General features: G+C 25.9%; 3 protein-coding genes and 1 long non-coding RNA gene across 5 annotated transcripts; 2 read left to right on the forward strand and 2 right to left on the reverse strand.

Annotated features, from left to right (window-relative positions):
• The first annotated feature begins 3,508 nt into the window (after nucleotides 1–3,508).
• Nucleotides 3,509–12,961, forward strand: LOC123269455 (facilitated trehalose transporter Tret1-like). Of its 2 annotated transcripts, none has more exons than XM_044735162.1 (3): nucleotides 3,509–3,631; nucleotides 10,346–10,638; nucleotides 11,092–12,961. In XM_044735162.1, exons 1-3 carry the CDS (start codon nucleotides 3,588–3,590, stop codon nucleotides 12,381–12,383), a joined length of 1,629 nt encoding a protein of 542 aa, XP_044591097.1. In that variant the 5' UTR covers nucleotides 3,509–3,587; the 3' UTR covers nucleotides 12,384–12,961. The 2 variants fall into 2 exon arrangements, with proteins under 2 accessions (XP_044591097.1, XP_044591098.1); XM_044735163.1 differs by lacking the exon at nucleotides 3,509–3,631 and adding an exon at nucleotides 5,638–5,900.
• On the forward strand, nucleotides 5,917–8,428 carry LOC123269464. Its single transcript, XR_006510420.1, has 2 exons — nucleotides 5,917–6,346; nucleotides 8,277–8,428. It is a non-coding gene; the product is annotated as an uncharacterized LOC123269464 (long non-coding RNA).
• Nucleotides 12,962–14,598, reverse strand: LOC123269458. The gene is made up of 2 exons (XM_044735166.1): nucleotides 14,442–14,598; nucleotides 12,962–13,652 (listed from the first exon to the last, which is right to left on the reverse strand). The coding sequence occupies exons 1-2, from the start codon at nucleotides 14,488–14,490 to the stop codon at nucleotides 13,024–13,026; spliced, it is 678 nt and encodes a 225-aa protein (XP_044591101.1). The 5' UTR covers nucleotides 14,491–14,598; the 3' UTR covers nucleotides 12,962–13,023.
• A 536-nt stretch (nucleotides 14,599–15,134) lies between these two features.
• Nucleotides 15,135–23,025, reverse strand: LOC123269456 (aspartate--tRNA ligase, cytoplasmic). The gene is made up of 8 exons (XM_044735164.1): nucleotides 22,898–23,025; nucleotides 22,603–22,625; nucleotides 22,308–22,392; nucleotides 19,335–19,612; nucleotides 18,779–19,266; nucleotides 16,573–16,991; nucleotides 16,162–16,273; nucleotides 15,135–15,374 (listed from the first exon to the last, which is right to left on the reverse strand). The coding sequence occupies exons 2-8, from the start codon at nucleotides 22,623–22,625 to the stop codon at nucleotides 15,211–15,213; spliced, it is 1,569 nt and encodes a 522-aa protein (XP_044591099.1). The 5' UTR covers nucleotides 22,898–23,025; the 3' UTR covers nucleotides 15,135–15,210.
• Between the last annotated feature and the right edge of the window lie 878 nt (nucleotides 23,026–23,903).

Below are 23,903 nucleotides of genomic sequence, written 5' to 3' on the forward strand. Positions count from 1 at the left end.
TTTGGAACCGGACAAATTTTGTAGTAAAGAGGAGACTTTTTGCCACAACTTTTGTTTCAAAAATTTTTTTCTAGGACGAATATTTTTCAAGATAAAAATTAAAGAAAATAAAAATTGAATTTTTGGAAAAATTTGGATTTTTGGGCAATTTTTAAATGTTCATAACTTTTTTAATAATTTAAATTTTGGAATCGGATAAATTTTGTAGTAAAGAAGAGAATTTTTACTACAAATTTTGTTCCAAATTTTTTTTTTTAGGACCAATAGTTTTCGAGATAGAAATTAAAGAAAATTAAAAGTGAGTTAAATTGAATTTTTGGATTTTTGGGCAAACTTTTAATGTTCATAACTTTTTAAATAATTGAAATTTTGGAACCGGATAAATTTTGTAGTAAAGAGGAGAATTTTTACTACAAATTTTATCCCAAAATTTTTTTTAAGGACGAATATTTTGTAAGATAAAAATTAAAGAAAATTAAAAGTGAGTAAAATTGAATTTTTGGAAAAAAATTAAGATTTTTGGGCAAACTTTAAATGTTCATAACTTTTGAAATAATTGATATTTTGGAACCGGACAAATTTTGGAGTAAAGAAGAGACTTTTAGCTACAATTTGTATACCAAACTTTTTTTTTAGGGCAAATATTTTCCGAGATAAAAATTAAAGAAAATTAAAAGTGAGTAAAATTAAATTTTTGGATTTTTGGGCAAATTTTAAATGTTCATAACTTTGGAAATAATTGATATTTTGGAACCGGATGAATTTTGTAGTAAATAAGAGACTTTTTTCTACGAATTTCGTCCTAAATTTTTTTTTTAGGACGAATATTTTTTAAGATAAAAATTAAAGAAAATTAAAAGTGAGTAAAATTGAACTTTTGGATTTTTGGGCAAATTTTAAATGTTCATAACTTTTGAACTAATTGATATTTTGGAACCAGAAAAATTTTGTAGTAAAGAGGAGACTTTTAGCTACAATTAATGCTTTGAATTTTATCTTCTAGGACCAATATTTTTTAAGATAAAAATCAAAGAAAATTATAAGTGAGTAAAATTGAATTTTTGTAAAAATTTGAGTTTTTGGGCAAACTTTAAGTGTTTATAACTTTTGAACTAATTAAATAATAAAATAAAGAGGTAAGTAAAATAAAGATTAAATAATAAAATAAAGAGGAGAGCTACAAATTTAGTTTCAAATTTTTTTTCTAGGATAAATATTTTTTAAGATAAAAATTAAAAGTGAGTAAAATTGAATTTTTGAAGAAAACTTTTAATAACTCTTAAGGTGACTTAAATAAATTTAATTAACCTTATCACAAATTCACAGTGACCTACAACTACCCCAAATTAACAAATTGATAAATTGGAGATAAACATCACCCGTCAACAATATTATTATGACCTTGTGTAACATTTGTAATCCATTTAGCCGACCTCGGAATGCACGGAGCATTTAGTTCCAATCAGCGAAAAAATTAACATTCTCATCGTTAATATAAAACGAGTTTCCATCATCAACATCAACATCAACTGGAAAAGCTTGAGAGTCATCAAATATGTGCTTCACGTCTGCCAGTCTTTCAGGGAAATAAAAAAGTCATATCCTTCGGTGCAGTCCTGCACACGCAATAATCACGCACCTCGTGAAAGTTTTGCAATAAATCCATGCACGAGAAAGTGATGCAATAGGAATAAATACTTCTTTTTTTTTAAAAAAAAAAAAAAAAGGATAATATTTATATTGATATTTAATTTAATTTACACGGTTTATATTTATAGCCGACCAGTTCATAAATATAAGCAATGAGTAAAATTAATACAATAATGATAACAAGCTATGCTCACATATAAATAAATATTTTTTGATTTATTTTTATATACTGGCTTCGAATTTATATTGAAGGTAATTTTATTACCTTTATTATTGACGGGAAAATTTTCCAGGATTTTATTTAAAATGTTTCTAACCGTTAAAGTGCTGAATTTTTTATTAAAAAAAAATATATCAACAATAATAATAATTATTAATTTTAAAAGTTTAAAACATCAAATTTTATAAATAAATGTTGATGTAAGATTCATTTCATTAAATTTTTATTATTATTTTTATTTTTTAAAAATAATTATAATAATAATAATACTCCAAATTCGTTGAAATAATGATAAAAAATTTATTAATTAATTATTAATCAATTATTAAGTCATTATTAAAATTTGATATTTTTTAATAATAATAATAACTAGCAACCTTGCAGTCACTACGTGACTGCAGTGAATTGTGGACTATGAATAAATAAAATTTTACTTTAATAAATAATGACTTTTGTTAAATTGCAGTGTAATTTTTTAAATATTGACATTTTTAAAGATATAAGCTCATCATGATGTTACACTCATCAAGAGCTTTCATTTGAGTACCCACATCAATTTTTCATATATTTTTTATATATACATATATATAACATATATAAATATATAAAATATATGAAAAATTGATGTGGGTACTTAAGTGAAAGGTCTTGATGAGTGTAACATCAGGATGAGCTTATATCTTTGAAAATGTCAATAGTTCACAAGATATTTGTTAAATTGCACTGTACTTTCTTAAATATTGAGCTTTTTAAAGATATAAGCTCATCCTGATGTTAAACTAATCAAAAGCTTTCATTTGAGTACCCACATCAATTTTTCATATATTTATATATATTATATATATGTATATATGAAAAATATATCAAAAATGCATGTGGGTACTCAAATGAAAGGTCTTTATGAGTATAACATCAGGATGAGCTTATATCTTCAAAAATGTCAATAGTTCACGAGATACAAGGTAATTTCTTAATTTTGGGCCTAATGATTATTATCGAATGCAGCCGAAATACTTATCATCATAAATTAACTATTTAATTTGTGAGAATGATATGAAACCTTGAAAAAGCACAAATTCAAATTAAGATCTTTGCAATGACACATTATTATTATTATTATTATTATTTTCATTTTTTAGAAATAATAATAATAATAATATATTTTTTTAATTTAAAGGATCAAATAGAATATGTAAATAAATATAAATGTGAAATTTATAAAATTAAATTTTTGTTATTATTATTATCATTATTAATATTATTATTATTATTATTATTATTATTATTATTTTTATTTTTATTTTGATTTTGATTCTTTAAAAAAAATAGTAAATATACTCTAAATTTGTAAAAATTGTTATTATTAATATTAATTTAATATTTTTATATAATAATAATAATAATAATAATAATAATAATAATAATAATAATAATAATAATAATAATAATAATAATAATAATAATAATAATAATAATAATATAAAATAATAATAATAATAATAATAATAATAATAATAATAATAATAATAATAATAAAATAATAATATCATCTAGCGATTAGAATTATAAGAATAATCTATTAAACGATAATTGTGTAATATAAAACGACGATAATTATATTAAGCATTCACAGTTTGATTTAAGTTTAGCTTGTGAGCATGTTGATGTTTACTTTTTTATTAATTAAAATTAATCAATAATTTTTAAAAGTTAAAAAATGGTTAAAAATTATGATACATTCGAGGGAAGCGGCCCATCAGGGTGAGTTTTGATAAAAATTTAATTTTAATGAGCTGTTAATTGAACTAAGTGAATTGAGTAAAATGAGCGATTAATTACGAAACTCATGCTAATTATTCAGTAAATAAGTAAATAAGCCGTGAAACGTTTAGTTGGTTATAATGTTAAAAACTATAAATATATAATATATTAAAAAAAAACTATCACGTTGCCTTCACGTTCAACATGCGTGATTATCCTCTGCTCGTGCATTAACATTTTAATATTCTAATGTATTATCTAAGTCTCGCTTTTGATGTGCTGATAAACAAATTGTTTAGTACAATTTAGACTCATTTTTATGGATTATGTGATTATATCAATAATAATAAATTTATGTTGAAGGATTATATATCTAAGTTCAATTTAACTTAAGCAAGCTTTAAAATTTTTATATTAATTTTTTTTTTAAATTGATTAATTTTTTTGAAAAAAAAAAATAAATAATTATTATAAAAATTTGGAAAATTTTTTAAGTGTTAAAGCAATAAAATTTGAATTTTTAATTAAAAAGTACAATTTTTAGTGAAAAAATTGTCTTAAAATTCTTTTTTATTGAAAAAAATCCAAGAAATTTTGAATTTTAATTTTTTTGAATCATGATAATGTAATTTTTAATTAAAATGTTATTTTTTTGTAAAAAAAAATAATTAAAAAATTTATTTATTGATAAAATTTGAATAAATTATCAAATTTGAACTTTTTAAAGCGGAAAAATTGAATTTTTAATCATTAATTAATTTTAAATACAAAAAAAAAAGCTTAAAAGTTTATTTATTCAAAAAAAGTTGAAGAAATTATCAATTTTTGGCTTTTTCGGGGGAAAAAATTAAATTTTTAATCAAAGTTCAGGTTAAATTTATAAAAATGAATCTTTAAGTGTTATTTATTGATAAAATTTGGAGAAATGATCAATTTGCGGCTTTTTTGAAGCGTAAAAATGCTATTTTTGATCGAAGTATGAATTTTTTTGTAAGAAAAGAAGTTTCAAAATCTATTTATTGATAAAATTTGAATAATTTATCAAATTTAACTTTTTAAAGCGCAATAATTTGATTTTTAATCATTATTCAATTTTAAATACAAAAAGCAAGCTTATAAGTTCATTTACTCAAAAAAATTGAAGAAATTATAAAATTTTTGGCTTTTTTTAAGCGTCAAAATGAAATTTTTGATCAAAAATCCATTTTTAGTATAAAAAAAAAGTCGTTAAAGTCTTTTTACTAAAAAATTTCAAGTTAATTATTCAATTTGACCTTTTTAGAGCGCCAAAATTAAATTTTCAATCAAAATTCGACTTAAATTCCTAAAAAATAACTCTTTAAATTTTATTTATCAGAAAAATCTTAAGAAATTACTAATTTCAACCTTATTAGTCCTCTAAAATATAATTTTTATTTAAAATTCCATTTTTGGCAACAAAAAATCCTTCAAATTAAAAAAATTCTAACTTTTGTTGAAATTATATCCCCAAAATTAATTTTTTTCTCAAACTTTACTTTATAATACCAAAAAACAAGACTCAAAATTATTTTTAGTGAATTTTTCTCAACTTTTTTAAGCATATTCTATAAAACTTTAAATGTTTTAAACTAAAACATTAAAAACTTCAATTATTAATTAAAAAAACTCTTCAAATTATTTCTTAAATACATTTTAACCTTCCAAATTATTTTTATTTTACAAAATTGCAAAATTTTCCACCAAAAATTCTTATTAAGACCTTTTTTAATTTCAATTCCCAAAAAATAACATAAATTTTATTTTTTATTAATAAAAAATGATTCAAAGTCGACTAAAAAAAAATTCCCAAAAAACCGAAAACAATTTTACAAAAAAACAGATAAAAAAAATCTAAAAAAGACGCCCTCTGAAGGTGAAAGTTTAAACCGGGCGATTGCAACGAAAAACATAAAATAAAACAAGCTGGGAATCCCCTCCACTAGCTTTAGCGGTTGAAACGTCTTTATCATGCTTTTATATATTTTTTATTTCTTTGTAGTTCGCGCTAGAGGCAAAATACACTTGTTTCTGCATAAAAGTAACTTGTACGAGTCTAACGCTCCTCAGTGAACAAAAATATCACCAATTAACTCTTAATAAATAGTAAAAATAAGAATGATAAGTTGTAAAAAGTTTTACTAAAAATAAAATAAATAAATAAATAAATTACAAATGAATCGGACGAGAAAAAAATAAAATTGTGTGACTATTTATACTTATTTGTTTGAATTAACGGCACAATGGACACGTAAGTTTACAAACTGTTGATAAATTGTATTTAAATCAATAATGTTGCTCGATTGAATCGATTATGAATATTTAATGTTATTTGCTATTTGCAATTTGTTATTCGATGTCCTTCGCTTAAATTTATTCACCAGATGTATGAAAAATTCCGCTAATTCTTTATCAAATGATAAACACACATGAGCACACAACTATTAATGTTTCCATCATTTTATTTTTATTTTTTATTTCTTTATTTCTTTATTTCTTGGGCAATATATAAGTAACTACGCGACGGGTGACTTTTTTTTAGAGCAGTGTCATTAAAATCCGTGAATTTAATTTTTGTTTTCAACTTTTGAATTATGTCACTCGTGTAATTATTGCACTGTGCGCACGTGTTGGGTAAATGCTGCCGGATTGACCTTGCGAGAGAGGGAGCATTAAACTAAGATAAAGCAAAAATAAGTTGGAAATTTTTTGTCGGTTTCTGATGACATCTTTTAGTTTTTTTGAGACTGAGAAGTTTTATCTTTTTGTTAAGTTTTATTAATGTGCTTGTTGGAAATTTTTATTTGTTTGATTTTTATCAAAAGAAATTTTTTAGAATTTTTTTGTTCTATTTAATTGATATAAAAATTTATAAATTCATAAAATTCCATTTTTTGTCGCATAAAATTTATAAATTAATTCAAATTTATTACGCAAAAAAAAAGAGACTTAAAATAGATAAATTTACTAAAATTCAATTTTTTGCACGAGAAAATTTATCAATATTTAATTTTTAAGACTGAAAATCTATAAATTTATCAAAATTCAATTTTTTGTTACGTAAAATACATCAAAATTTAATTTTTAAGACTAAAAATATAAAAATTTATTAAAATTCAATTTTTTCCACTATAAAATTTGTCAAAATTCAATTTTTTGCGCAAAAAAAATTAATAGGTTTATTAAAATTCAACGTTTAAGACTTGAAAATCTATAAATTTATCAAAATTCAATTTTTGTGGGATAAAATAAACCAAAATGTAATTTTTAAAATAAGAAATAAATAAATTTATTAAATTTCAATTTTTTGCAGCATAAAATTGATCAAAATTTAATTTTTAACGGCATAAAAGTTATAAATTTATTAAAATTCAATTTTTTGCGCTATAAAATTTATAAATTAATTAAACTTCAATTTTTTGGCTACAAAATTCATCAAAATTCAATTTTAAGACATAAAATTCATAAATTTATCAATGTCCAATTTTTTTAGCCATAAAATTTATCAAAATTCAATTTGTAAGACTTGTAATATATAAATTTATTGAAAATTCAATTTTTTACCACATAAATTTGATTAAAATTCAATTTTTACGCTATAAAATTCATGAATATCAAAATTCAATTTTTTTGGCTTAAAAATTGATCAAAATTCAATTTTTAAGACTCAAAATTTATAAATTTATTATAATTCAATTTTTTGTCCCATAAAATTAATTAAAATTCAATTTTTTCTGCCATAAAATTCACAAATTAATCAAAATTTTATTTTTGTCCCATAAAATTGATTAAAATTCAATTTTTGTGCCATAAAATTCACAAATTAATCATAATTTAATTTTTAAGACTTAAAATTCATGAATTTATCAAAATCCAATTTTTTTTAGCCATAAAACTTATCAAAATTCAATTTTTAACACCTGAAATTCACAAATTGATCAAAATTCAATTTTTTTGGCTTCAAAATTGATCAAAATTTAATTTTTAAGACTCGAAATTTATAAATTTATTATAATTCAATTTTTTGTCCTATAAAATTGATTAAAATTCAATTTTTCGTGCCATAAAATTAATAAACTAATCAAAATTTAATTTTTGTCTCATAAAATTGATTAAAATTCAATTTTTTGTGGCATAAAATTCACAAATTAATTAAAATTTAATTTTTAAGCTTTAAAATTCAAAAATTAATTATAATCCGATTTTTTTCAGCCATAAAATTGATCAAAATTCAATTTTTAACACTTAAAATTCACAAATTTACTAAAATTCAATTTTTTTGGCTATAAAATTTATCAAAATTCAATTTATTGAAATAAAATTAATAAATTAATGAAAATTAATGCCTCAAAAATTAGAATTAAGCTAAAGAATTTATAAAAACTAAATTCTTTGCTGCAAAAAATTGACCTAAAATCCTAAAAAATTAATAAACAAACAATTTAATAAAAAAGTGAAAAATTTCCGCAATAAAAATATCATAGACAAGCTAGCTCGTCTCATGAATCATCCCAGGGATGTAATAAAAAGAAATTAGTAAAATAAAATAGACGATATACGTATCCCAACCTTCCTACTTTATTTAAACTCTAGTCTTTTATTAAAGTACATAATAACCGTTTTCTAGATCATTATCTCGAACCTTACAAACTTCTTTGTTTGAAGTTACAACAATATCCGTGTCTAAGCATTAACAGAGATGCCAACATTCTTTATAAAACAATAAATTAATATAATTAACAGTATTACAGTTTATTCAACTCAAAAATTACACATTAATCAAATATTTTATCTAATCAGCAAAATAAAAACGTAAATATGGATTCACAAGTTGCAATTATAATATTACTAAATTTTATTGAGCATAAATAGATGAGGTCGCCTATTATTAGCTAACTTTGGGCAACATTTCAAACGTTTGATCGCTTATCCTTGAAATCTAATCCTCTTATATTTTTATTTTATATTGTTTATTATTCGTGCAATAAAATAAAGTCGATGATTATTAATTAGAAAAAAAAATTATTATAAATTTTGAATAAATATTTTTTTGTGATATTATTTTTTATTTCATTTAATAAGTTGTCAATGATATCAAATAATAAGTATTAAGGTGTGTGTTGATAAAATTTACAGCGTGTGATGTAATTGATAGTGACTCGAGCGTACAACAATAAACTCTACTAACAAGATTATTATTTGTTGGGATACGCTACTCTTAAAAACGTCTAATCGACGGTTTATTGGGTTTAATCGCAGATCAAATTATCATATTTCCTTGACCGGTCAATTATTCTATTTATTTTTCTTTTTAATTGATACTTAATTTTACTTTGAAATTTTAGAGACGGAAAAAAATTTAGAAAAATTTAAACTTTTATTTTTTAAGCAAAAAATAAATTACATTAATTAAAAAAAAAAAAAATTTTTTTTAAGAGAAAATTTAAGTATCTTTTGAATACTTGGGACAAAAAATTTTTTAATTCAAATTAAAAAAGTTAAAATTCAATTTTTTGTCCCAAGTATTCAAAAGGTACTTTAATTTTCTCGAAAAAAAATTTTTTTTCTTTTGAAAATCTACAAATTTTTAGCTTAAATTTTTTTAGAGAAAATTAAAGTATCTTTTGAATACTTGGGACAAAAAATTAAAAAATTCTTTTAATTCAAATTAAAAAAGTTAAAATTCAATTTTTCGCGCCATAAAATTTGTAAATTAAATTTATTTCTTAAATATTGGCGCCTTTTTTTTCTTATATACGCGCGCAATTTAAAAAAGTTTGAAAAGTCTAAAAGTGCATGCCTTATAATGCTGATTCATTTTTTAAGCTAAAAATAAGTTACGTAGATTTTTAAGAGAAAAAAAATAATTTTTTAAGAGAAAATTAAAGTTTTTTTGAATACATGGGACAAAACATATTAAATTTTTATAATTAGTTAAAAAATTATGATATTTTTAAAATTAATATTTTATTTAGTTCAAATTAAAAAAGTTTAAATTCAATTTTTGGCGCCATAAAATTATTTTTTTTTTAAATATTGGCGCCTTTTTTCTTATCATATTGCCGCGCAGTCTAAAAAAATTTTGAAAATCTAAAAGTGCACGCCTGATAACGCTGATTCATTTTTTAAGCTAAAAATAAATTGTGTAGATTTTTGAGAAAAAAAAACAAAATTTCTTTAAGAGAAAATTAAAGAATCTTTTGAATACATGGGACAAGAAATTTCAAAATTTGTTAAAAAATAATAATTATTTAAAAAATTCTTATAATTCCAATTAAAAAAATTTTTAATTCAATTTTTGCCGCCATAAAATTTATAAATTTAAATTATTGGCGCCTTTTATTTTTGTCAAATGCGCGCGCAGTTTAAAAAAATTTAGCTTGATTAAGTAGCGCCATAATTTTTACGTTAGAGAACTAAGAAATTTTTTTAAAATGTGTATCATAATAAATTTTAAAAAATTGATTAAAAAAAATATAATAGAATAATGATATGAAATACGGCACAAGTTTATCAAATTCTAGACCTAATAAAGAAAACCCGGTGTTAATATATGATTTCGTCTAGGAATTATCGTGATTACAAAACTGCTTGACCTTGACGAAGGAATAAAGCGCTCACGCGCTTTAAGGCGTGCAATTTTTACCAAAATCCAAATTAACAAATTAAAAAGCAATTTCAAAACGAATTTTACAGCAAAGCAGACTCTAAAGAGAAGGAAGCCTTGATGGTGGACACAAAGCCGCCGAAGATCCAAGGCTCCTTTGTAATGGACAAGCCACTGCCCCAAAATGGCCACCTGGAACAGGAACCAGCCAATCCGCATTTATCCCACGGGAGCGCCACCAGACAAATCCTTGCGGCGTTTGTCGCCCAATTGGGAACCGTCAATACCGGCATGGCCTTTGGATTCTCCGCCATTGCAATTCCGCAGCTAAGAGCGGTCAACAGCACCATGCCTATTGATGACGTTCAGGAGTCTTGGATTGGTAAGAAAAAATACTCTAACCCTTATCTTGTTCCAATAATTAGTTTACAAGCTCAAAAGTTACTATCTTATGATTTATAAATTAGATTTCAATATTTAGAATCGACTTTAACTACTATTATATTAAAATTCCTGTTTTCCAATGAAATATAAGTAAATTTGGCTAACTTACCACGTCTCCTAATTAAGGACAAAGATTAGGAAATATTACTTCAATGCAAAATCATTTTATATAAAATTTAGTCGGATACTAATCTGCAATCTAACTGACTTCTAATTGATACCAATCATTAAATAACTATTTTTGCAATGCAAAATTGGTTAAAGAGGTAACCTTTGCTCTTTTCACTTAGTCTTGCTCATATTTCATTGCTAAAACAAATCGCTTTAGCTATACTATCCAATAAATACAAGAATTCTCTAGATCCAACTAATTAAACCTTCTATCTTCCAGCAAGCATGTCATCAATAGGAACGCCAATAGGCTGCCTCCTATCGGGCTACCTGATGGACCAAATAGGCCGAAAGCGTTCCTTGATCATCACCGAAATCCCAGCTTTACTCGGCTGGTTGCTAATAAGCTTCGCAACCAACATCGACATGATCTACGCCGGGCGATTCTTCACCGGTCTAGGATCCGGGATGGTTGGAGCGCCAGCTAGAGTTTACACCAGCGAAGTGACCCAACCTCACTTAAGAGGGATGCTAACTGCAATTTCCAGCGTGGGAGTCAGTACAGGTGTCCTGCTAGAATACGCGATGGGTGGAGTGACCACCTGGAAGATTTGTGCGATGGTCAGCAGTCTGATTCCAGCATCAGCTTTGATCCTAATGTTCATGTTCCCGGAGACGCCTTCGTACCTGATCTCCAGGAACAAGCCCGAAAAAGCGCGTCGTGCTTTAGAACACTTTCGGGGCAGCTCTTACAACCTGACCAAGGAGATGGACACGCTTATAAACTTCTCCAACAAGAACAACCTCAAAAGACTGACCAATCCCAAGGAGATCTTGCATGCCATCATGCAGCCAAACGCTCTCAAGCCTTTCGCGCTGCTCTTCTTCTACTTCCTGATCTACCAGTGGTCGGGAACCAACGCGGTAACCTTCTACGCAGTGGATATCTTCCAGAAATCTGGTGCCACAATGAATAAGTACCTTGCTACAACAATTCTAGGCGTTGTTAGGTTACTTTCGACCATCCTGGCTTGCGTTTTGTGCAGAAGGTGCGGAAGAAGGCCACTGACCATGGTATCTTCCATAGGCTGCGGTCTGTCTATGCTAGGTCTTGGCACCTATATGTGGCTCAACGACGTCTGGAAGGCCAACAACATACCCGCTACCTTCACTTGGGTGCCAGTAGTCTGCATCTTTGCGTACACGATCGCTTGCACAATTGGATTCTTGGTGATCCCTTGGGTTATGATTGGCGAAGTGTATCCCGTCCAAGTCAGAGGCATCATCGGGGGACTCACCACCATGTCTGCTCATTGCTTTGTCTTCATGGTGGTCAAAACATTCCCGTTTTTGAGAGCGGCCATTACGGAGCATGGAACTTTCTTGCTTTACGGGTTCATTTCTTTGTTTGGGACCATTTACTTTTACATTTGCCTACCGGAGACGAAAAACAAGTCGCTCCAAGAGATTGAGGACTATTTTTCAGGCAGAAGTTCTACTCTTAAGACCGGAAGACTTTGTAGTAGGAAGAAAAGTCTGCAGATTCAAAAAGGGAATGTTCTGCCCAAGTAATTGGGCGTTTTTATAGATTTACTCTTTTTTAGATTGGTTTTATCCTTAAAAAGACAAATTATTTTGGTACTAATGATAAATTTTTAGTTAGTAATTATTGTGATAGATTATCAATAACCAAAAATGATATCAAGGCTCTGGAAGTATTCTAAGCGTGCCAAAAGCTGCTTTATACTTTTTTAATAATGTGCCAATTATGTATTAAATTTATTTTATTTTTAAGGGTTATACGACTGTCAATTTTTGATAGCTTAAATAATAAATTAATCCTTGTTAATTTATAAAGAAATTACAGCCATTTTACATCTTTTTCAAAATGGCGTAAAATATTTCCTACCTAAATTTTTAGCGTATAACCTTACAAAATCTAACCAAGCCATTTGTAAATAAAATTACAGACTGTTCAACCATTTAAAATCTTTAACGCCTTTTTCAAAATGGCGTCAATTATTCCTAAATTTTTAGCCTATAACTTTACAAAATCTAACCAAGCCATTTGTAAATATTAAAACTAAGACTTAAAATTAATTTATTGTAAAGTATTTATAATAAAACTCCAGAATTATTCTTAACAACCATTTTATTTACTTTATTTACTTTATTTAATATTACATTAGATACTTTTAAAGCTTATAAAAATTCAATCCAAAGTGAGCCTAGGGCGATTGAGTCTTCTAAGCTTCTTCTCTTCCTCTTCCTGCATAAACTTCTTTACCATCGATTCGGACATGACTTCTCCCTTCCATACATTGGGGATCCTAACATTGTCCAGGATATCCAATCTGGAGCGGATGTAAGTTGCCGGGTCAAACCTCTCAGCCCTCCGGATCTGAGCTAACATTTCCCGGTGGAACCTCTTTTCCTTCTTTAGGACTCTTCTCTGTTTATATTTCCTCCAGAGGAACTTCATCTTCTTCTTAAGCTTGCGCTTCTTGTGCTTCTTCATCTTGTGCCGCCGGATTACAATCAATCTAGCAGCTTCCTTCTCAATAATTTGATTCGTCGGAAGCTCTACTGGAGCAGATCCAGGCGAGCCTTTCTCGACCTGGTCTATGATCTTCCGAGGGTTGATCACTTCGTTTCTGTGATCTACTACCGGTAGATCTATGATTTGCGAAATCAGACCCGGGTTCCGGATGTTTAGGTCCAGGGAGCTCAGTGATGGACTCAATGACAACAATTGGCATGACTTTGGGTCGATTAGCGGAATTATGGTTGGACTACTCCGTGATTGGTGGAGAGAAGAGTAATTTGACTTAGGTATTAAACCTGAACATGAAATTTTTCCATGTTGAGGTTAGCTTTTTTAGTTTTTAACTAATTTAATTAAGTTAGCTGACATTTAAAAATTTTTGGAAGTATTTTTATTTAGATGAAAATAAAGTTAGCCGATATCTAAAAATTTTGTTAATTTTATTTATTAAAGAATTATTAAAAAAAAAATTTTTTTATTTCTTAAAAACTTCAAAAACTATAAGTACAATTTTTTAAAAATATTTTTTAGTTATAATTTAACAAATTAAGCAAAATAAAAAAATCAAAAATCTCGGCTAACTTTATTATTATTTTATTTAGAGGTTAAGATACTGAATTTAGTAATTAAATTATAATGAAAAAAATTTAACAAAAAATTTCCATATGTAGAAATTTAGATGAAAATAAATTTAGCATTTATTTCATAATTTTTAAAATTCTATAACAAATAAATTATAGCAAAAAAAAATTATAAAAAAAAATTGACGTAAAAATTTTAAAAAATAAAAAATGCAATTTTTTAAATAATTAATATTTTTTTAATAATAATAATAATGATAAATTGTGGCAAAAAAAAATTGACAGAAATTAAAAAAAATGACAGCTAAATTTAATGTCAAAAAATTATTAAAAAAAAATTATTATTATTATTATTGAAAGTGTAATTTTTTAAAAATATTTTTAATAAATTTAATAAAGAAAAAATTAAAAATGTCAGCTAACTTTAGTATTATATAATTAATTTCGTCTACTAAATTTAATATTATTTTTTTAATAATAATAATAATTTATTTATTTACTCACCGATGGAGACTCTCAGCCGATGAAAAGACCGGCACAGTGTTGACGCCATTTTTGTTTAATTGTTTATTTATTTTTTATTAATTTTAGTCACCAGATTCTTTTTTTTGCATTTTATTTTATACTTCTGATAATTTTTTATTATTTTAAACAGCTGATGGCAAATTAATAATTTAAATTATGCACTTTTAATATTTTTTAAGTTTATATATTTAATTTAATAACAATAATTGGAAATATTATTAAATTTTAACTATTTAGAACTTGTTAAAAGCATGAACATAACCTGAATAATGTTTCGTGGAAATTTTTACAAGTTATACTGCGCGCATGCGCGGCGCGGCGCGGCGCGCATGCGCACTAAAATTCTAAGGCGGGAATTTTGAAATTTGAAATTAAGAATTAATTTTTTTTTTAATAAATTAAAAAAAATTAATTATTTAATTTTTTTTTTAATAAATGAAAAAAAAATTAATTATTTAATTTTTTTTTTAATAAATGAAAAAAAAATTAATTATTTAATTTTTTTTAAATAAATTAAAAAAAAATTAATTATTTTTTTTTTTTAAATAAATTGAGGTTAAATAATTAAAAAAAAATTTTTTTTTAATAATTTATAATTTTTTTTTACAAAAAAAAAATTATAAAATTTTTGAAAAAAAAATAATGAGTGATTAAAAATAAATAAAAAATGAATTATTATATAATTGAACTTTATTAATTATGAAAATATAAAGCAGAATAATTAAATGAATTTAATCATTATAATTATTTAAGGTGTAAGGCGTTTAGGGTCGCGTGGGAACATAGAAGTCTTCCGGATGTTATCCAAGCCGAGATAAAGCATCACCACGCGCTCTAAACCAATTCCTCCACCTGCGTGTGGAGAGCAGCCGTACTCAAAGGATTCTATGTATGATTTTATTTTTTCAATTTCTAAAAAAAAATATCAACAACATTAATAATTAATTAATTTATTAATTAATAAGAATAAGGTAAAAGACCCAATTATTGACACTTGCAATTTTATTTTAATAAAATAAAATAAATCGACTTTAATAAATTAATAAATACAATTTTTAAATTATAAATTTTAATTTTTAATTTTTAATTTTTAATTTTTAATTTGACTTCATTTATTAAATTAGAACTAAAAAATATTTTTATAAAAATGCATTTAAAGTTTTTAAAATTTTTTACAACTGCAATTTTTTAAAAATTTTTTTAAAATAATTTTTTCAATAAAAAAAATTATAAAAATTTTTAGATGTTGGCTAACTTCACATAAAGAACGAGATGGCACTGGATATCATCCTGGATTATAATCAGTGAAAAAAAATTCAGATAGTAGCTAGTATAATCCAGATTACAATGAGTATAATCCAGATTACAATGAGTATAATCCAGATTACAATGAGTATAATCCAGATTACAATGAGTATAATCCAGATTACAATGAGTATAATCCAGATATCACGCAGTATAATCGGGATTTTTCTAGCTACTATCTAAAAAAATTTTTCACCACAGATATCACTGAGTATAATCTGGGATTATATCCAGTGTCATCTTGTTCTATCCGTGTTCGTATCTATTTAAGATAATTTGTTTTTTTAAAAAAATTTCATTTTTTTAATCAGAATAAAATTGCAAGTGTCAATTAATTAAGCCAGTGTTAATAACTGGGTATCTTAATTTAATTATTTAAAATAAATTTTCTTACCAACTCCATGGTGTTTTGCGCGCTCAGTTAAAAATGCCGGGTCGTGAATTCTCTGAGCGCCTGATAAAATTTCTTCTCCTCTTATAAACATGTCATATGAATTTGAAGCTTTCTATAAATAAAAAAAAAATTATTAATAATAAATTACAGTTAAAAATTACAAATATTGAATAAAAATTAATTTAGCATACATTTAATAATTTTATAACAAATAAATTACAGCAAAAAAAAAAATTAATATACAAAAAAAAAATTAATATACAAAAATTTTAAAAAATAAAAAATGCAATTTTTTAAATATAATTTTTTGGAACAAATTTTTTTAAATAAAATCAAAAAATTGTCAAGTAACACCTAATTTAAATGTCATTATATTGAAAAAAATAAAATTAAAAATAAAAAAATACTTACAGGATTTTTAGGATCAGGCATAGTATAAAAAGGACGGACAGCCAAAGGAAACTTGTCCAGTATAAAGAAATCAGTAGAGTATTTTTTCTTGACCAATTTTCCCAACAACTTTTCATCAGCAGTGGAAAGATCATCCTCTTCTCCAAGTGCAACCCCAGCTTCGGCGAGCATTTCTCTGGCCTGAGAAAACTCAAGCTTCAGCGCCGGGTCCAGCCACTCAAAGGGCTCGGCTGGATACTGCTGGTTCACTAGTGCAATTAGATCAGAGTGCTTATCACGAAGTCTTCTGAACATTTCTGTGAACATGTAACCAATGGTGTCTACCACTTCGTGGTAGTGCGATTTGAAAGCCATTTCTAAATCAAGACCTATGAACTCTGTCAAGTGACGATGGGTGTTTGAATTTTCGGCTCTGAAAACTTTAAAACATTCGATAGATTATTATTATTATTAAAAAATCAAATAGATTTTAAAGATATAAGCTCATTACGATGTTACACTCATCAAGAGCTTTCATTTGAGTACCCACATGCATTTTTGATATATTTTTCATATATATATATATATATATATATATATATATATATATATATATATATATATATATATATAATACATATTTCGAAGATATAAGCTCATCAAGAGCTTTCATTTGAGTACAAACATGAATTTTTAATATATTTTTCATATATACATATATATAATATATATAAATATATGAAAAATTGATGTAGGTACTTAAATTAAAGGTCTCGATGAATGTAACATCAGGATGAGCTTATATCTTTAAAAATGTCATTATTTTACAAGATAAAAGGTCATTTCTTAATTATGTATCTTATATATTGTTAAATTGCACTGTACTTTCTTAAATATTGACATTATTAAAGATATAAATTCATTCTGAGATTACACTCATCAAGAGCTTTAATTTGAGTACCCACATGCATTTTTGATATATTTTTCATATATATATATATATATATATATATATATATATATATATATATATATATATATATATATATATATATATATATATATATATATATATATATAATACATATTTCGAAGACATAAGCTCATCCCGATGTGACGCTCATCAAGAGCTTTCATTTGAGTACCCACATGCATTTTTGATATATTTTTCATATATATATATATATATATATATATATATATATATATTTCGAAGATATAAGCTCATTCCGATGTGACACTCATCAAGAGCTTTCATTTGAGTACACACATGAATTTTTAATATATTTTTCATATATACATATATATAAATATATAAAATATATGAAAAATTGATATGGGTACTCAAATAAAAGGTCTTGATTAGTGTAACATCAGGATGAGCTTATATCGTTAAAAATGTCAATAGTTCACAAGATATTTGTTGAATGGAGCTGTGCTTTCTTAATTATTGACATTTTTAAATATATAAGCTCACGCTGATGTTACATTCATTAAGACCTTTCATTTGAGTACCCACATGAATTTTTGATATATTTTTCATAAATACATATATATAAATATATAAAATATATGAAAAATTGATGTGGGTACTCAAATGAAAGCTTTTGATGAGTGTAACATCAGGATGAGCTTATATCTTTAAAATTGTCAATAGTTCACAAGATTTTTGTTAAATTGCTCTATACTTTCTTAAATATTGATATTTTTAAAGATATAAGCTCATCCTGATGTTACACTCATCAAAAGCTTTCATTTGAGTACCCACATCAATTTTTCATATATACATGTATACTATATATATAAATATATAAAATATATGAAAAATTGATGTGGGTACTCAAATGAAAGCTTTTGATGAAAGTAACATCAGGATGAGCTTATATCTCTAAAAATGTCAATATTTCACAAGATATTTGTTAAAATTTTCTGTACTTTCTTAAATATTGACATTTTTAAAGATATAAGCTCATCCTGATGTTACACTCATCAAGAGCTTTCATTTGAGTACCCACATGCATTTTTAATATATTTTTCATATATACATATATATAATATATATAAAATATATGAAAAATTGATGTGGGTACTCAAATGAAAGGTCTCAATGAGTGTAACATCAGGATGAGCTTATATCTTTAAAAATGTCAATAGTTCACAAGATACAAGGTCATTTTTCAATTCCAGATTTTTTCTTACTCTCTTAATAATATAGATAATAATTTACCTGAACCAACAGTAAATACTTTATCAAAATCAGAAGCAATAGCTATCTGCTTATACAACTGAGGTGACTGAGCAAGATAAGCTTTTTTTCCAAAATAAGGCATCTCAAAGACATTAGCACCGCCTTCACTAGCGGCAGAAATCATCTTCGGAGTATGAATCTCCTCAAAGCCAATCTCCAAAAGAATTTGCCTGAACAAATTAGTAATCCTGGACTCTAAGCGGTAAATCGCTTGGTTCGCGGGAGTCCTTAAGTCCAAGAAGCGATAGTCCAGCCGCATGTCCTGGTTGACAGTGATCGCGGGCCCACTCTCAACATTCTCCGGCCTCGCGGCGTCTTCCACTAAAATTGGAAGCTGAGACTTGGCTGCGCTCACTACGAATATCTTTTGGATCGAGCACTCGACGTCTTGCTGCGAGCAAGACGTCACCTTTGTTGGAACTGTTTTTATGGTAGCTTCTAAATCAATTATTGACTCCTTTGTAATCCTGTATAAATATAATTAATTAATTATTTAAAAATAATTTTTTATAATTTTGTAGGAAAAAAAAATTACCCAGAGATAAATTTAATCATCTGCTTGCTGATCTTGTCATTGACTGAAGCTAAACCTTGGACCGTCGAGCCTTCTTGTCTTATCACTATAAAAACTTGTTTACCTTTTGCACGACTGGTATACAAGCGACCGCGAATCCAAACAGTTTCATCGGTAAGTTTTAAATTTAATTCTTTTATGTGGACATACTTTCTATCTGAATGATATTCTGTACTCCGAATCATCTCCATATTTCCGTAAAGTCCGACGGAAACATCTTCAGTCGCTTCTTGTTCAGGCTAAAAATTAATTAATTAATTTTTAATAATTTATTTATTTATTTTACTTCTGGTGTACATTCTATAGAAGTGCATGAGACCTGTGCATAGACACCAGAAAAATACAATTATATTTAATTATATAAACATCAAGTTAAAAAATCATTAGCTAATACAATGTACAATGTATAAATTTTCTTACAACTAATTATACAATACTTGCAATATAATATAATATCGCGTGCCTAATGCCAAAAGGGGGTATAATTTTTTTTTTTTTGCTGCCAATCGTTTTGTAAACATGTTCTAAGCCTAAAAATAAAAATAAAATTTCCAAAGCCAAAAGGGCGTATAATTTTTAACTTTCCGTTAAGGTGTTTTTCATTCTATACATACATATTATGGATTTTAACTCCAATTTTACGCAACGGAATCGGTGGTTTGAATTTTTAAGCGAGTAGAGCATACCTACGCTCGCGCTAAAAGTATACAATTAAACAAAAATATATCGCGTGACTAATGCAAAAAGGGCGCATAGCTACAGGTTAGTAGGGATCCATGCTAAAAGGGCGCATAAAAAAATTTTTTTTTGCCATTCTTCTTGAAATCGCTCAAAAGATCTGTAAAAAAAAAAATTAGGAAAACGGTTGACCCTAAAGGCCATCCCTGCAACTTCCCGCTAATTCCATACTTAGGCGCTTAAAATTGCACCAATGACGTTTTTGAGCTCTTCGAGCTCAAAAATACAATTTCTGGGTTATTTTGAGCTCTCCAAGCTCAAAGAGATCTCTTTCCTATGCTTTAAAGCTCTTCGAGCTCAAAAGTCTGATAGAGATTTGATGACACTATTTTTTGAATTTTTAAACCGCAATAACTTTTGAATGAATAAACCGATTTTTACGCGGTTAGAAGCATTCGACGCAGTTTTTCAAGCTTCACAAAGAATCTCAAATTTTGAATTGATCGCGCTAGGAATTTTGGAGTTATTCCGAAAAAACACTTTTTTCAGTTTTCTTTCGTTCACGATATCTCTCGAACGAATCAACCGATTTTGACCGGACTGGTGGCGATCGACGTGGTTTTTTGAGGTTAAGAGCTGATTAGTTTTTGGAATTGAACCTTTAAGCCGTTTTAAAGTTATTCCAAAAAAACCACATTTGAAAAAATTTTTTTTTTCAGTTTTTTGAAGATTTCTCAAAATCTATTGATCTGAATCGGTCCAAATAGTTTTCAAAATCTAAGTTTAGTCAAGCCCTTTCGAATGGCACCAACCGCGATAAAATCGGTCAAGCCGTTCAAAAGTTATAAGCGGTTCACATACTTTCACACAACACACACACACACACACACACACACACACACACATACAGACACCGTGACAACCTCGCGGGGATAGTCAGGGAAGCTTCCTGTGACCTTCAAACGTCGAAATCTGATGAAAACTCGATTTTTGCAAAACGGGGTGAAAACAATAACTTCCCGATTTTTGAAAATCTTCGATTTTCTTAGCGGGAAGTTAAAAAAATTCGAGTATCCTAAAACTAAAAGGACGTAACTCAAGACATGCGCCCTTTTAGCTTTTAGAATAGTTTTAGAAAAGTAGTGCCTAAAGCTAAAAGGGCACATAAAAAAAATTTAAGTTTTTATAAAAAATTTATAAAATCGTATAAATATATATATATATATATATATATATATATATATATATATATATATATATATATATATATATATATATATATATATATATATATATTTATACGATATAACGCGGCTTGTCAGCACGATAGCGTTTTCAATTTATAACCGATTCTTCTCAAACTCAACATGCTTTATCTATCGATCAAGACCAAGGTTAAGTTCGAAGATGAGCTTAATCGGGCGAGTAATTTGGAGATGACAGGATTTTGAAATTTTGAAAATCGTAAAAATTGATGTTTTTACTACTTCAACTTGATATAATTACTGATCGAGACAAGATATAAAAATTCGGTAAAATGCATCGTAAAGCTCTTTTAATAAGCTTCAATTTCCACTACTCAGAAGTGGTAATAGCCTCAATATTACTCCTTTTAGAGTTCGTTTAATGAAACAGTTTTACTGTTGCAGCCGTTTTAGAATTATTGTCTGCATCATAGCTTAATAATGATGTAAATTCAATAATTACGATAATGATTAGTCTCTCGTGTAATGTTTTCAGGTAATTCGTCAGTAAATATGTCATAAATTAGTTCTATATATTGTTTTCTTCAATTAAAATTTTATCCGATTTCAAACATCTGATTGATTTGCAAATTGTTGTTCCTAAGCAGTTATTTAAAATTTGGTCATTTATAATTCAAATTTTATAATCTTTGCAATTCTTTGAGAAACTTTTTCTTCAAAAGTTAATTTTTTTTCCAAAATTTGTTCTAAACAGTTTTAAATTTATTATTGAATTTTGTTTTTAATTCATAAATTAAGTTATACATTATTAGTGTTATTATATTATTTTATTAAAAATCAATTTTCTTTATTTAAAAAATCTACTTCCATTTCGGCTGCCGAATGGCCTTTTTTTTATTCAATTTTTTTTTTAATCAATTTATTCGTCTAATTGTAAATTTATTAATTATTTTATGTTTATTGTAAAAGTGGATTATGTACTTGTCCTAGAAGCTCAATAAATTATTCTATTCTATTCTAATGAATTTATTTAATAAAATAATGTACTTACCATCTGAGGTTGACGTTCAGCTTTTTTAGCAGCTTTTTCAGCTTCTTTTTGTTGCTTTTTTAAAGCCTTTTTGGATGGCTCAGTTCTAAAATAAAAATAATTTTTATAAAAAAATTAAACTAAAAAATATTAAAAATAAAATTTACAAATTATAAAATTTACTTTGAACGAACAAATACAAAATTATTTATAAATTGATCGTCCATTGTCCAGTAAATAATTAAACGCAATAATTAACAACCTCTCAATTTATCAAATATCATATATTTATTTATAAATTAAAGATAAAACTTACCCTTCTGTTTTTCCTTCCACCATCTGCAAATTATAAATAAAAATTGCATCAGTTTTTTTTCTCAATTGTCAATTCTAATTATTAAAATCAATTTTCACTGTCATTAACAATAATTTTATATTTTTGGGTTGCAAGTATTTAGAATTTATAATTTTATATTGCAAGAATTTTATACTTTTTTTTTTAATTGAAAATTTATCAGATTTTGAGGTTAAGTTTTACAAAATTAAAAATAAAGTATTTTTTATGCAATTTATTTGGAAATTTATTTAAAATTTTAATAATTATTACTTACCTTACAGTATTTAATAGATTAAAAATATTTTTTAAGTATTAAAATGTCAAATTTGCCGAGAAAATACCTATCACGTGTCACTGTCGTGTTGCGTTCACTGAACTCGGGAAAATAAGTGATGTAATTGAAATTCGAGCAGAGAAAAAAAAATAATTTTTAAATATTTCAATTTTAATTATTTTAGTAAGTAAAAAAAAAATTAAAAAATTTGTTTTTCTCAGAAAAAATTAATTTTTAATGATATTAAAATAATTAAAATTAAGTTAGCTGATATCTAAAAGTTTTTAGAATTTTTTTTTTTATTGAAAAAATCACTACAGAAAAATAAAAAAAATTTTCATTTGTAAAAAACTTGAAAAATTGCCCGTGTAAAAAAAAATTGTCCCAAAAATGTCCCAAGCGTGGGACATCCAAACGTGACACAATTTGGGACATTTTTGAGACAATTTTAGGACATTTTCGGAACATTTTTTTAATATTTTTAGGACAATTTTGAACGTTTTTCAAATAATTAAAAAAAAAAACAATTTATTTTTGCACGGTTGTAGATTTGTCCTAAAATTAATAGATGAAAGATTTTAGGACATTTTTGGGAAAATTTTAGGACATTTTTGGGACAACTTTAGGACAATTTTAGGACATTTTCTAAATATTTTTAGGACAATTTTGAACGTTTTTCAAATAATTAAAAAAAAAAACGTCGTGAAAAAGTTCTAAAAATTTTTGACTTTTGTTGTAGAAACATTACAGAATTGTCCCAAAAATGTCCTAAAGTTGACCCAAAAATGTCCTAAAATTTTTCATCTATTAATTTTAGTACAAATCTACAAGCGTGCAAAAATAAATTATCTTTCTTGAAATCGGTCAAAAGTGTCGTGAAATAGTTCTAAAAATGTTCAAAGTTTGTTGTAGAAACATTACCGAACTGTCCCAAAAATGTCCTAAAATTGTCCCAAAAATGTCCTAAAGTTGTCCTAAAAAGTCCTAAAGTTGTCCGAAAAATGTC

This window comes from Cotesia glomerata, linkage group LG7 (assembly GCF_020080835.1).
Source record: "Cotesia glomerata isolate CgM1 linkage group LG7, MPM_Cglom_v2.3, whole genome shotgun sequence".
NCBI lineage: Eukaryota > Metazoa > Arthropoda > Insecta > Hymenoptera > Braconidae > Cotesia > Cotesia glomerata.